Genomic DNA, 12,400 nt, shown 5'->3' with positions numbered 1-12,400 from the left:
GCTAGAGCATGCAAAGTCATCATTTATTTACCAGAAAATGTTTACTTGGAAACGAAAATGGCACCGAGAAACTTATACGTCAACCACGATTTGATCGAAATAAAACGCATTGAATCTAGTGAAATAAAGGACAAATGGTCACTTATATGGTAAACCACAAAAAAATTCCATCTTTTCACAAATAAAAATTGTCATGGAACTTGGTACAGATTAGTTTATAAATGCAATATTGAATATTATGTTTGTCATTTCGTTTAGTTGATGTCATTTCAATGAGCCCAGTGTTGGCCATCAAAAACTTTTGATCGCTTGCTCGTTCTATATGATTTAAAAATTATTTTGTTCATTCGTTCGTTCGAAATTGTGCTTGTTTGTTGTTGGTCACTAGCAAGCTTGCGCATGTGTTAGTAAGTTTAACAACCGCTCTGAACTGGAGTGAACACACACAGGTTTACTCCAATACAGAGTGTTCTATGTTCATCTCGTATAGGAGCAAATATTCCCAAGTTTGTCGCGCGAATTGCGTGTGTGTGTGATGTGAGTAAAGTATATTGTGAACTTTGGGACCATTACCGTTTAGTATTGTAAATGAAGGCGTAACATACAGTTTACTCTCTACAAATAGCAAGTTCGGTTTCATTTTCGAGTTCTTACACTTTTTATCGAATACATCGTGATATTTTTTGTTCAGTTGTTGTTTCAATGTAAAATAGTTGCATGAAAAAAGTAATCTAAAGAAAAGAAAAGGACAAAATTAGTAAAAATAAAAGAAAATCAATACAAAACCGAGGAAAATTCATGATGAGCAAGCGTGAAAATGATGGTGAAATCAACGAGAAGTCGAAACAACGAAAGCCAAGCGACGATTTTTTAAATGAGCCAATTTTACCATTCTGAGAGCACAGTTGTTCTTAGATAGGCTTAAAGGGCCTATCTAATCCTTATCAATTGCCAGAGAAAAAAAACCAACGGTAGTACTGTGTTAGTTAATAACAATTTGGTTAAATGAATGAATATAGATTGAAATTTTTTTTAGGATGATTTAATATAAATGTAAATGTTTGATGAATGAATAAAAGACAATAATTTGACCAAATTAAAAGAAAATTCTCGTTCCAAATTTCATTCTGCGTCTCATTAAAAAAAAACTCTTAAATTGATATATATTCTTTTTGTACACTCGCATTGCATAGCGTACTTAATCATAGCTATACTATTTTACTAATAAATGTTTTATGTCTTGATAAGCAATTAGCGATTCTGCTGTGTGCTCCTCTTTTATACTAAACACGTGCCATTCGTACGCTACTTCTTTAAAATATAATTTAATTTTAGTTCGACTAAAGTCAAGTTTCATTTATCTCATTCTTGAAGGATGTGATGCGAACTTTGTTCTTCCTTTGGAGTAAACAAATACTCAAATTTGCATCTAGACTTGCATCCAATTGTTATCATCATTAATTATAATCATTTTAGCATTTAATTCGACTTCCAGCCAATGTCAGTACAAAATTGCACTTTGCAGCGATCGGTTGCTTATTTCGTAATAAAGAAACCAGCAAAATGAATGCACATTTCATTTACTTAATTTTACTTATTTTCACTATTGATCACGGTGTTTGTTCGCAAAAATATGCGTACATCGGTGAATGTGATTGTGAAAGGCCCGAACCATACAAATATCGTTTAACCTTCATTTGCGTTGTAAATTATGTGGAAACGAACTATTTTTCCGAAAGTAGTCTGTGTGGTTGCCGAAATAATTCCATTTTATTTTTACAAGAATTTATCGGCGAAATAGAATTCAAAAATTGCGTTCTCTCACAAATCCCAAACAATTTTGGTAGGGCTTATGAAAATGTGTATAATTTGGATATGTCGAATCTTGGCGTAGAGACATTGCAATCAGAAAGCTTTGTTGGAGCGAAGAAACTAAAATACTTATCTGTGACAGGCAACAAGCTCACCGAAGTTCCAGCGAATTTATTACAAGGAGCAGTCAATTTAGAAACATTGGATTTTTCATGCAATAAAATCAATAATTTTGACCCTGACACTTTTTCCGCTGAGAATAGCCTGAAAATTTTATATTTGTCGCATAATAATATCAGCGAATTGCCCGTCAACACATTTAAAAAACTCATCAAATTGGAATCGTTAGATCTAGCCCATAACAGTATTGATGCATTGCCAGTTGATATATTTGAAAAACTCATCAAGGTGCAAAAGTTGGACTTATCACACAACAAACTAAGTGAAATACCATCGTTCTTGTGCCACAATATGGAAAAACTGAACGAAGTCGATTTTTCGAACAACAAATTGATGAGAATTGATCACTTTGTGTTTTCTGGTGCGCTGAGCCTACAAAAAGTGGTGTTTGCAAACAATCAACTAACATCTTTGAATCGGCAGATATTTGATGCACATTCAAATGTGACATATTTGGATATTTCTGAAAATCAGATAAAAATGAATGCTTTGGCAAACACTTTGTCCAACTTAGAAAATTTATTGCATTTCAACGCATCAGGCAATCCGATCAAAAATGTGAGCAACAAAACATTTGCGAAAAATTTAAAACTTGAGACTCTGTCACTGTCACACTGCGGCCTAACACAAATTAAACCGGGCACATTTTCATCTTTATCAAAATTGATGAGACTGGATCTGTCATATAATCAACTGAAAACATTGGATTTAAATACGCTTCCATCAGAACTTCGAAAATTGAAAATCGCTGGCATTGACAGCAACAAATTCAACTGCTCATATCTCGAGGAGTTGATTAAATTGATAACACCACAGCATTTGGACGCCATTTCAAATCGCGTCAATTGCAGCACAGGCAATGAAGAAGAACTGGTCCAAAATAAATCAAATAAAAGCACAACTGTGACTTCGATCGAAGCGACGATAAAAAATGTGGTTTTTGATATCGCCACTGAGAGTGCAGAAAACATTGACAAGAAACAAATAACGGAAACAGTGCAAACGGAAAAGAAACTTCCGATTCCGAAGGATGTTGAGAACGGTACCAATCAAGAACATCAAACCGCCGTCAACCGAATGCACAGCGACTTGATTTTAGTTAAAAAATACTTGCTCGTAATGATATATTTGGTGGCCATTGGTTTCAGTTTGATTGTGTTGTTTGCCGCTTGGAAGATCTTTCATTCGCGAATTTTCAAATCATTCAATGCCACCCAAGTTATTTATCGAAGAGATGAAATTGATACGCCTAATACAGTGGAGAACAACACCTATCGATACCATTAAATTTCACAAGAAGTAACCAAACATGTGTTTTCCGATGGCTGAGCATCTCAGCATTGCGTAAGCTACGGATATATCCGAGCATATCGACGATGCATACTGTATAATACAGTGCCGTGTGTTGCTACGTGCAGCCGCAATGACTCGACCGGAATGTGTATGTTGTTGCTGCGTGCAGCCACATCAACTGAACACACTTCGGTCGAGTCGTTGCGTGTAGCAACACGCGCCACTGTATTATACAGTATGCGTCGTTGATATGCTCGGATATATCCGTAGCTTACGAAATGCTGAGATGCTCAGCCATCGGAAAACACATGTTTGGAAGTAACTCTTATTACTCTAGATGAATGGTTTGAAATTATTTTGAATACAAACTTTTTTTTAAATTAGATTTCGACTAGGGGGATTTCTCACGAAAAAAATGAATGAATTCTTAAAAATTTTGAAAATTTTCTTCAATTCGGTCCGATTCGATCAATTTTTGTCAATTCGTGTAAATAAATGTACATTTACACTGAACTTTTGAATTATGCTTCAATGAAATTGTTCTGGAAGTGGGTTTTGGTGGATATCAAGGATCGTTCAGAACTTCTCCCGGTTCTGGAAGTGGATCTTCAGGATGGGCCAGGGCAATGTCAAACCGGATCTGGTCCATCCTGAGGATCCACCAAAACCCACTTCCAACTTCCAGAACACTTTTATTCAAGCAAATCGTCATTTTAGTACATTTTCATACAATTTCAATAAAAAAAAAGAAATAATAGAAATTTTTGCACATTTGCTCAAACTTTTTGTGTGAGAAATCCCCCTAGGATTTCGAAACATCGACGTTGTCACTATTTAACAACTAAACGTAATGCAGAGAAGCCTAATCAAATTAGTAATGTATGTACCTCCAAGTAAAAAGTATAAAAACTTGAGAATAAATGAAAAATTTGACGTTTTCTTTATCTTCTTAGAATAATATTATTAGAGAGCTATATAGCTCTCAACACAAAAATATTGACATGAAATTAGTAAATAGCAATTTTAGAACATCGCTCTCCCAAGAAAAAAATAATTTACATTCCTAAATGAATTGTTTCTTGATTTGATTATCTAGATCATTAATTGCACTGTTTATTAAGTAGACATTCAGCTTAAATGTATGCGATTCGTTGGTTTGAATAAACAATTCAGATAGAAAAGTTTTAAATAATAAAAAATGTGTCGCTTTCATTTATTATTATTCCAAAGTGTTAGCCATAAATAGATCTACTTATTGTTACTCAAAGTCTACCTTAAATTAGAACTGATGACTAGAATTTCAAGCAACTAAGAGATGCATCCAAATATCGAGAATAAATACAGGTAGCGGGAACATTCGGACTAAATATCGATCAAAACCATTATCATTGTTCAACATCACAATGTGTGAGCAATAAAATGTCTTTAGCTGTGTTTAACTTTGTATTTACAGCATGCATTTGACTATGTGTAATTGTTCTATATTCGAGCTAAGATTTGAGTGCAAACTAACCGACACAATGTATGTGTTGATGTTTTGTCGGCCAGGTAGTAAATCCCTAAAATTCAGGTAAAGTTTTTCCATATTATCGAACGCCAAACTGTAGTTTTGAGCTGCTTAAAAACGAAGATGAAAGAAGAAATGTTTCTTGCTTTTTATATTCCTTCAAATTTGTTTTGCGTTGAAATTTCTTTTGAATTCATTTTGAGCTCGAAAATCCATCTTGTTGATTTGTTCTTATTTCGGACATTTATTTTTCACTGTCTTGCCTCTCGTACTTGTTGCCAGAAAAAAAAACCGTACGAGGCATAGAAAAACAAGCATTCCATCTCACCTTTTAAAAGTGATGCTTCACCTACTTTGTCTCAGTTCACAAGTGCACTTTCAATTGTTCGCTCGTTTCGTTTGTTGCTCCTGTAAAAATGAAAGTCAAATTAATTTCGTTCGTTTTGGTCGTTTTGTCAATCGATAACTTTGTGCTCTCGGAAAAATATCAATACATTGGTGATTGTCTTCTTAAAAACGAGCAAAATCAACGTCACCTAACGTTTGTGTGTGTATCAAGTAGCCAAAGAAACAATCTGTTTGACATTTATGGAACGGTCCGGTGTTCCAAGCAAGGCTTATATTTGTGGAAATCGGACATAAATTCAATTGATTTCACCGAATGCCATCAACCGCAAATACCAGACACTCTATTCGAAAGGTTTCGAAATGTCCGAGTTTTCGATTTGTCAAATCTCGGCCTCGAGCTCTTGAACACCAATGGCTTCGATCAGCTAACGGAATTATACGTGTCACAAAATGAACTGGCGAAAATTCCAGCCGACACATTTGCAGGCGCCAACAAGCTCATCGAAGTGGACCTTTCATTCAATAAAATCATTGAATTGAATGAGAATGCTTTTGTCATCGAAAATAAAGTCGAAACGTTGAATTTAGCACACAACGACATGCAAGTAATACCGGTCAACACATTTCATCGACTCATCAAGCTGAAGCGTTTACTTTTTTCACACAATCAAATAGAGGCAATTCCATCGCTTTTGTTTCTGCGAAGTGAGCATCTCATCGAGATTGATTTCTCATTCAATAAAATCGGAGAAATTGATGAATTTGCATTCGACGGCGATTTCCATTTGGAAAAAATGAACCTTTCACACAATCAACTCCACAGTTTAACTCCAGAAGTCATGGCATCTCATATAAATTTGAAGAAATTCGATGTGTCTTTCAATCAAATCACCGTTCTAAATCCGGAATCACTTAAAAACCTGCAAAATTTGGAGCTGCTAGACTTCTCCAATAATTTAATTGAAAAATTATATTCAACAACATTTGTCAATTTAACGAAACTGCAGCATTTATATTTGGCACGGAATCGTTTATCAGAAATTCTCTTGGGCACATTTCAACATCTAATCATGCTTGAAACGTTGGATTTATCGAGTAATCAATTGAAAGCATTGCATTCCAATAGTTTTGCATTGCGACCAACGCAATTGAAACTGTTGTCGATTGCAAACAATCAATTGCGGACGATGGATGGCATAACCAGCTCGCTAATGCCAAATGTGAAAATTATCGGCATGGACAGCAATCAATTCAGCTGCTCATTTCTGAGAGAATTTTTCAAAACAATCACCTGGCAGCAAATCGCCTCGATCTCGAAACGAATCAAGTGCAGCGGTGGAAAACAGAGGAGTCAAGATCTTTTCGATGAAATTCGTCGCGATTTTGTTTCATTAGGAGAAGATCTGAAATTCCGTATGAAACATGCTTTTGATGCCGAACGTGTTTATATAATCAAAGTTTTTTTGGGTTCTCTTCTTTGCGTTACGGTGCTTATGAATGCACTTAAACTTTACAACATTTCATTGCTATATTGCTTGGATAAAGATAAATGTATAGCATTATTTTCACAATTGTCCAACTCTCTCAAATGCGTTGGAAAAAGTTGTGTGGCTTTCTTTACTATTGTTATAGTTTTACTTACTGTCGGGCCCATTTTATCAACCATTTTCATTGCGCTTGGAATTCTATTCGTAGCTTTCTTATTTATTGCTCTCGGATTCTTTTTATTCCTGACTTTTTTCATTTTATTCGTTGAGTTCACCAAAATAGTTTTTTCGATATGCACACAAATACAAAGCGTAACATACAATTGTCAAGTATATTCAATTCCTTCAACATTCAAAAGACGTTTTCAAATAAATAAATAAATAAAAAGTGTGCCCTGGCGTGTACGTATACAAAAATAAACAGCATTTAATACAAAAGAATCCTTTCGAAAACTTCTCGACCAATTTAATTCATTTTTCAAGATTTAGGTGATAATAGGCGATCATTTGTATTGCTTTGTAGAATAAAATTTATATTTCTTATCCTGAGAAAGAGTTCTTAAATCCAATAAATTCGAATTAAATAAAAAATGTTATAGTTCTCATTGATTTATGTGGTCTATTTTTCAACTAGTTTGTTTCAGCATTTGACGCATCAACAAATTGAATTTATAAAATTCAGACATGAACATCGACACTTATGCTGTATGGATCCCATACTATGGAATGTAGATAAATCTGGTTGATTTTTTCCAATGAAATGTTTGAAAGTTGTTGCTTTGTTTTCTTTTGCATGTCGCCTTGAAACACAAACATTTTTTATTACTTGTCGATAAGGTGTCTGTGAACATAAATGGCTTTTGTTTTAAAGAGGCCCTTTTATGTTTTCTATACTTCTTGCATTGTTTCGTATCGCCTTTCTGTCCTTTTTGTACGTTTCATCCTCATCTGCTTTGATCTTTCTCCGTTTTTGTTTCTTCTCTTCCTTTTTTCTTTCTCTTTCATCATTTTCTTCATCAATTCGTATGATAATTCGTCAATACTGTATTCGGTATAGTGTACTGCAAAATTCAAGTCAAATCAAATGAAAGCTGAACAGTGAGCATTTTTATCTCTCAAGTATGAAAAATTCATCGCCGACGAAAGCACTTACTGTTTAGAATGATTCTGAAAATAAAACCAAACGTACATGCTTCAGTTCAAAAGTGATCATCGACGTGTTAAACTCAACATAAAAACGTTCATTTATTCTATTCCCAAATCCTGTACATTGTTTTCTCAAGGAAGTGAACTTTTTTTACTTTTCCGTACACAACGTGTCAAGTAGTGATGGCTTTGAACGTTCGTTCGTTCCACAATTTAAAAAAAATATTTTTTGTTCGTTCGTTCGTTCGACATTCATTTTGTTCGATGTTCAGTCCGAACAAAGTTTTTTTTATTTCGAAATCTCCCGAATAAATTTGGTATTACTACGAAAAATTATAATAAAAGCTAATAAAAGCATGGGCTGTAACGATTACATTATAAATTTAATCAATATATCGAATTTTCTGATGTAAAAAATTTTTGTTCGGACCGAACATCGAACAAAATGAATGTCGAACGAACGAACGAACAAAAATTTTTTTTTTCAACTTGTCGAACGAACAAAAAATATTTTTTTTAAATTGTCGAACGAACGAACGAACAAAACCTTTTTTTAAAACCATGTCGAACGCACGAACAAGCGTTCGAAAGTGTTCGACGGCCAACACTAGTGTCAAGGGAAAGTATAGGAATTGGTCCCGAAAACTTTTTTCGCAAAATTAGCTTAGATCATCATAAAAACTCATGAAACGCGTAGAAACTTTTTGAGACACTTTTCCGTTCGTGTGCCGTCGTCGTTGTCGTCGTCGTAGCTGTTTGTAAACACGATAACTCAAAAAATAGTTGAGATAATCAAAATCTGGAAATGCCAAAAGTTTTGTATCCGAAAAACTTAGTTTAAGTTCGAAGATGAGCCATTTTCAATTTGACCCTGGGGTACTTGCCCTAAGAAAAACCTCAAAAAATTGACACTTTTGTATGGGAGGTACCTGTAAATCGACTCCGATTGGCTTCAAACTTTCTGGGATTTCATTTTTTGGGAAAAAAATAAGATTCTGAAAGTTTGAAACCAATCGGAATCGATTTACGGGTACCTCCCATACAAAAGTTTAGAAATTTTGACTAAAATTACCGATTTTTGGACAATTTTGTATGGGAGGTACCCGTTAATCGATTCTGATTGGCTTCAAACTTCCTGAGGTTTCATTCTTTGGAGAAAAAATAAGATTCTGAAAGTTTCATGTTGATCGCATGTGCGCCCCCCAAAAAATGAAATCCCAGAAAGTTTGAAGCCAATCGGAGTCGATTTACAGGTACTTCCCATACAAAAGTGTCAATTTTTTGAGGTTTTTCTTAGGGCAAGTACCCCAGGATCAAATCGAAAATGGCTCATCTTCGAACTTAAACTAAGTTTTTCGAATACAAAACTTTTGGCGTTTCCAGATTTTGATTATCTCAATTATTTTTTGAGTTATCGTGTTTACAAACAGCTACGACGACGACGACAACGACGACAACGACGACGACGGCACACGAACGGAAAAGTGTCTCAAAAAGTGGTTTTCTACGCGTTTCATGAGTTTTTATGATGATCTAAGCTAATTTTGCGAAAAAAGTTTTCGGGACCAATTCCTATACTTTCCCTTGACACGTTGTGTACGGAAAAGTAAAAAACGAGAAACTCATCGAAATTGACTTTTCATTCAATAAAATATCGATTATTGATGATTATGCATTTGCCGGTGATTTTAATTTGGATATTCCCAATGAGCCAAACACGTGCAATTATTGTGTATAGTAAATTTTTTCCCAAATCGTGCACAATTTTTACACATATTGTGCCCAGAAACAAAATTTTATCTAAATAGGCCCGAAAATTGCACAATTTTTTCACTTTTAGTGCTACATTTAGCATTACATTAAAATATGCACAAAATTCAAACATTTAGCATTACATGTGTTCATTGGGATCTCAAGTTGTGACACAATCATCTGAAGAGTTTAAATTCGGAAATCGTGGGATTCAATTCAAATTTGAACCAACTAGACATTTCATTCAATGAAATCGACACATTGAATTCGAACACATTTGAGAACTTCAATAATTTATTATCATTGAATTTGTCGGGAAATTTATTTAAAAATGTGGCCATTCACCAATTTGAGAGACTTCCAAAGCTCAAGCATTTATATTTGTCTGCGAATAATATATCCAAAGTACAATCAGGTGCATTCGTAGGACTCACGCGTTTGGAAAGCTTAGATTTATCGAGTAACGCATTGAAAACGTTGGATATTGACATTTTTCCACATCGGCCAAAACAATTGAAACTGATTTCGATCGGTAATAATCAACTGCAAGAGTTAAAAAACTTCACCGGCGAGCGCATTCCAAACGCAAAAATCAATGGCATCGACAGCAATCAATTCAGTTGTTCATATTTGAAAACATTCTTCAAATCGATCACATGAAAGCAATTGCACTCAATTTCATCGCGAATTGCATGCAATTCTGATATTGGACCTGCGGAGGAAAAATTTAAATCTTACATGAGCTCTTTGGACAACGAAGCAAATGGAACAACGACCGCCAAAGATGAGTTAGCAGAGGCAAACGAAAGTGATGATGAAATAAAGTACCAGGAAGTTTCCAAATTTCATGTAGATAAAGTCACACATCATGTAACTTTTATGTGTGTGGATGATCCAAATGCAAAACCTAAATTGACTATAAATTCATTTTATGTGTTTCTGGACTTTTCCCAATATTTCATCAAAGACGATATAACCGAAATCAACTTTGAAAACTGCAAACTATCACAGTTTAGTGACGTTTTCATGAAAGGTTACACCAATTTTCAAACGTTCAATATGTCACATCTCGGTATTAAATGTTTCCCATCAAATATATTTTCGGACATTCAACAATTGACTAAACTAATTGCCATAGACAACAAAATCAACGAACTACTGGTCAATGCATTGACCGACTGATTAAATTGAAGTATTTAGTATTTTCACACAACAAAATCAAGGCAATTCCATCTTTTCTATTTCTAAAATGCGATAAACTCATCGAAATTGACTTTTCATTCAACAAAATATCGATTATTGATGATTATGCATTTGCCGGAGATTTTAATTTAGAAAAGTTAAATTTATCACACAACCATCCGAAGAGTTTGAATTCGGCAATCACAGAATTCCATTCAATTTTGACGTTGAATCAATTGGACGTTTCGTTCAATGAAATCGACTTTTTAAAGCCAGATACATTAGAAAAATGTGAAAATTCAGTGTTATTGAACTTGTCTGGCAATTTACTTCAAAAATTGAACACTCATATGTTTGATAAGCTCGTAAAACTTGAGCATTTATATTTATCTGGGACCAATTTATCTGAATTGCCTTCAGGTACATTTGCAGCGCTCATACGTTTGGAATTATTGGACCTCTCAAATAATACATTGAAAACATTGGATATTGACATTCTTCCATATCGTCCGAATCAACTGAAACTGCTGTCAATCGCAAATAATCAACTGCAAGAGTTAAAAAACTTCACCGGCGAGCGCATTCCAAACGCAAAAATCGATGGCATCGACAGCAATCAATTCAGTTGTTCATATTTGAAAACATTCTTCAAATCGATTACATGGAAGCAATTGCACTCGATTTCTGTACGACTCGATTGTAATTCGGGTGTTAAACGTACTGAAATTTATAACGATAGTAATTCCAAGACTCTTATAGACAAAGCACATTTTGAATCATCGGTGGACGGAGCAAATTACAGCAATTTAACGAATGGCAAAGATGGATCAACACAAAGAAATGACGCTTTTATCCATGAAGAGAAAAATAAGCAGCACATCAAGAGGAGATATTTCAGATTTATTTAGATCAGAAATTGCGTTTATCTGGAAATGGATCACTCTCCCAAATTTATCAATGATTTGATTTCCGTGTAGCATTACATCCTTATACATAACCTCTTCAATTCCATTAATAAAAAAATCCAAAAAATAATATTAGTTCTTTAAGACAAGCATCGATCGTATGCTATTACTTCGTACACATTCAGAGTGTTTTGAATTTATAAAATATGAATGATATTTAAATTGTATTCTATCACATGGAAATTGTTTTACAAGAAAATAAATAGCATGGAACCAAAGAGAGCGTTCACATCAAATGAATCTAATATGTGACATTTGCATACAGCATAATTAATGCGTCTGAAAAAGTGAACTATTTTCGAAAATTCCAAAGAACTGTAAATGTTGCTTGTCTGTTTCCAAGCTAATTACCATCTAAAAAAAGTCGTTGCACTTCATTTTATTACGTTTACTTTTGCATGCCGCCTTAAAAGACAAACATTTTTTATTACTTGTCGATAGGTTGTCTGTGAATGTTATTGGCTTTTGTTTCATGTGTTTTTATGTCGGTTTTACTCCGTGAAGTTCATCGCTTTGCTTCTTATCGCCCTACTGTCCTATTCGTACGTTTTTTCCCCTCATTTGCTTTGTCTCTTTTTTTTCTCTTTCCACAAAGAGCACTTATTTCTCAGATAAGTGACAATTGATTTTCAATTGACCATTTATGTCTCTTGCTTTGAAGAACAATACCGATACAGACACCGTACTGCGATAAAAGCCTATATAAACAATGTTATTATATTTGACAA

The 12,400-nt window shown here is 34.3% G+C and overlaps 2 protein-coding genes across 2 annotated transcripts; both read left to right on the top strand.

Moving 5' to 3' along the window:
• Positions 1-1,528: 1,528 nt before the first annotated feature.
• On the top strand, positions 1,529-4,423 carry LOC129573150 (leucine-rich repeat-containing protein 70-like). The gene is made up of 2 exons (XM_055453443.1): positions 1,529-1,843; positions 1,955-4,423. The coding sequence occupies exons 1-2, from the start codon at positions 1,564-1,566 to the stop codon at positions 3,277-3,279; spliced, it is 1,605 nt and encodes a 534-aa protein (XP_055309418.1). The 5' UTR covers positions 1,529-1,563; the 3' UTR covers positions 3,280-4,423.
• A 785-nt stretch (positions 4,424-5,208) lies between these two features.
• On the top strand, positions 5,209-11,445 carry LOC129573152 (protein artichoke-like; the record flags this gene model as incomplete). The annotated part of the gene is made up of 2 exons (XM_055453444.1): positions 5,209-6,597; positions 10,749-11,445. Coding segments are annotated over exons 1-2 (2,086 nt in total), but the record flags the coding sequence as incomplete, so codon positions are not given.
• Positions 11,446-12,400: the final 955 nt, after the last annotated feature.

This window comes from Sitodiplosis mosellana, unplaced genomic scaffold (genome assembly GCF_009176505.1).
Source record: "Sitodiplosis mosellana isolate CC-2019 unplaced genomic scaffold, AAFC_SMos_1.0 Smas_scaffold_5962, whole genome shotgun sequence".
Classification (NCBI taxonomy): domain Eukaryota; kingdom Metazoa; phylum Arthropoda; class Insecta; order Diptera; family Cecidomyiidae; genus Sitodiplosis; species Sitodiplosis mosellana.
Note: the sequence above shows the minus strand (reverse complement) of the source record. Positions and strands in the feature narration are given on the sequence as shown.

Coding starts and splice junctions, on each gene's coding strand:
- LOC129573150 (XM_055453443.1), top strand. CDS start 1,564: ATGAATGCACATTTCATTTACTTAATTTTACTTATTTTCACTATTGAT. Junction 1,844..1,954: donor ACAAATCCCAAACAATTTTG/GTAGGGCTTATG, acceptor TATCTGTGACAG/GCAACAAGCTCACCGAAGTT.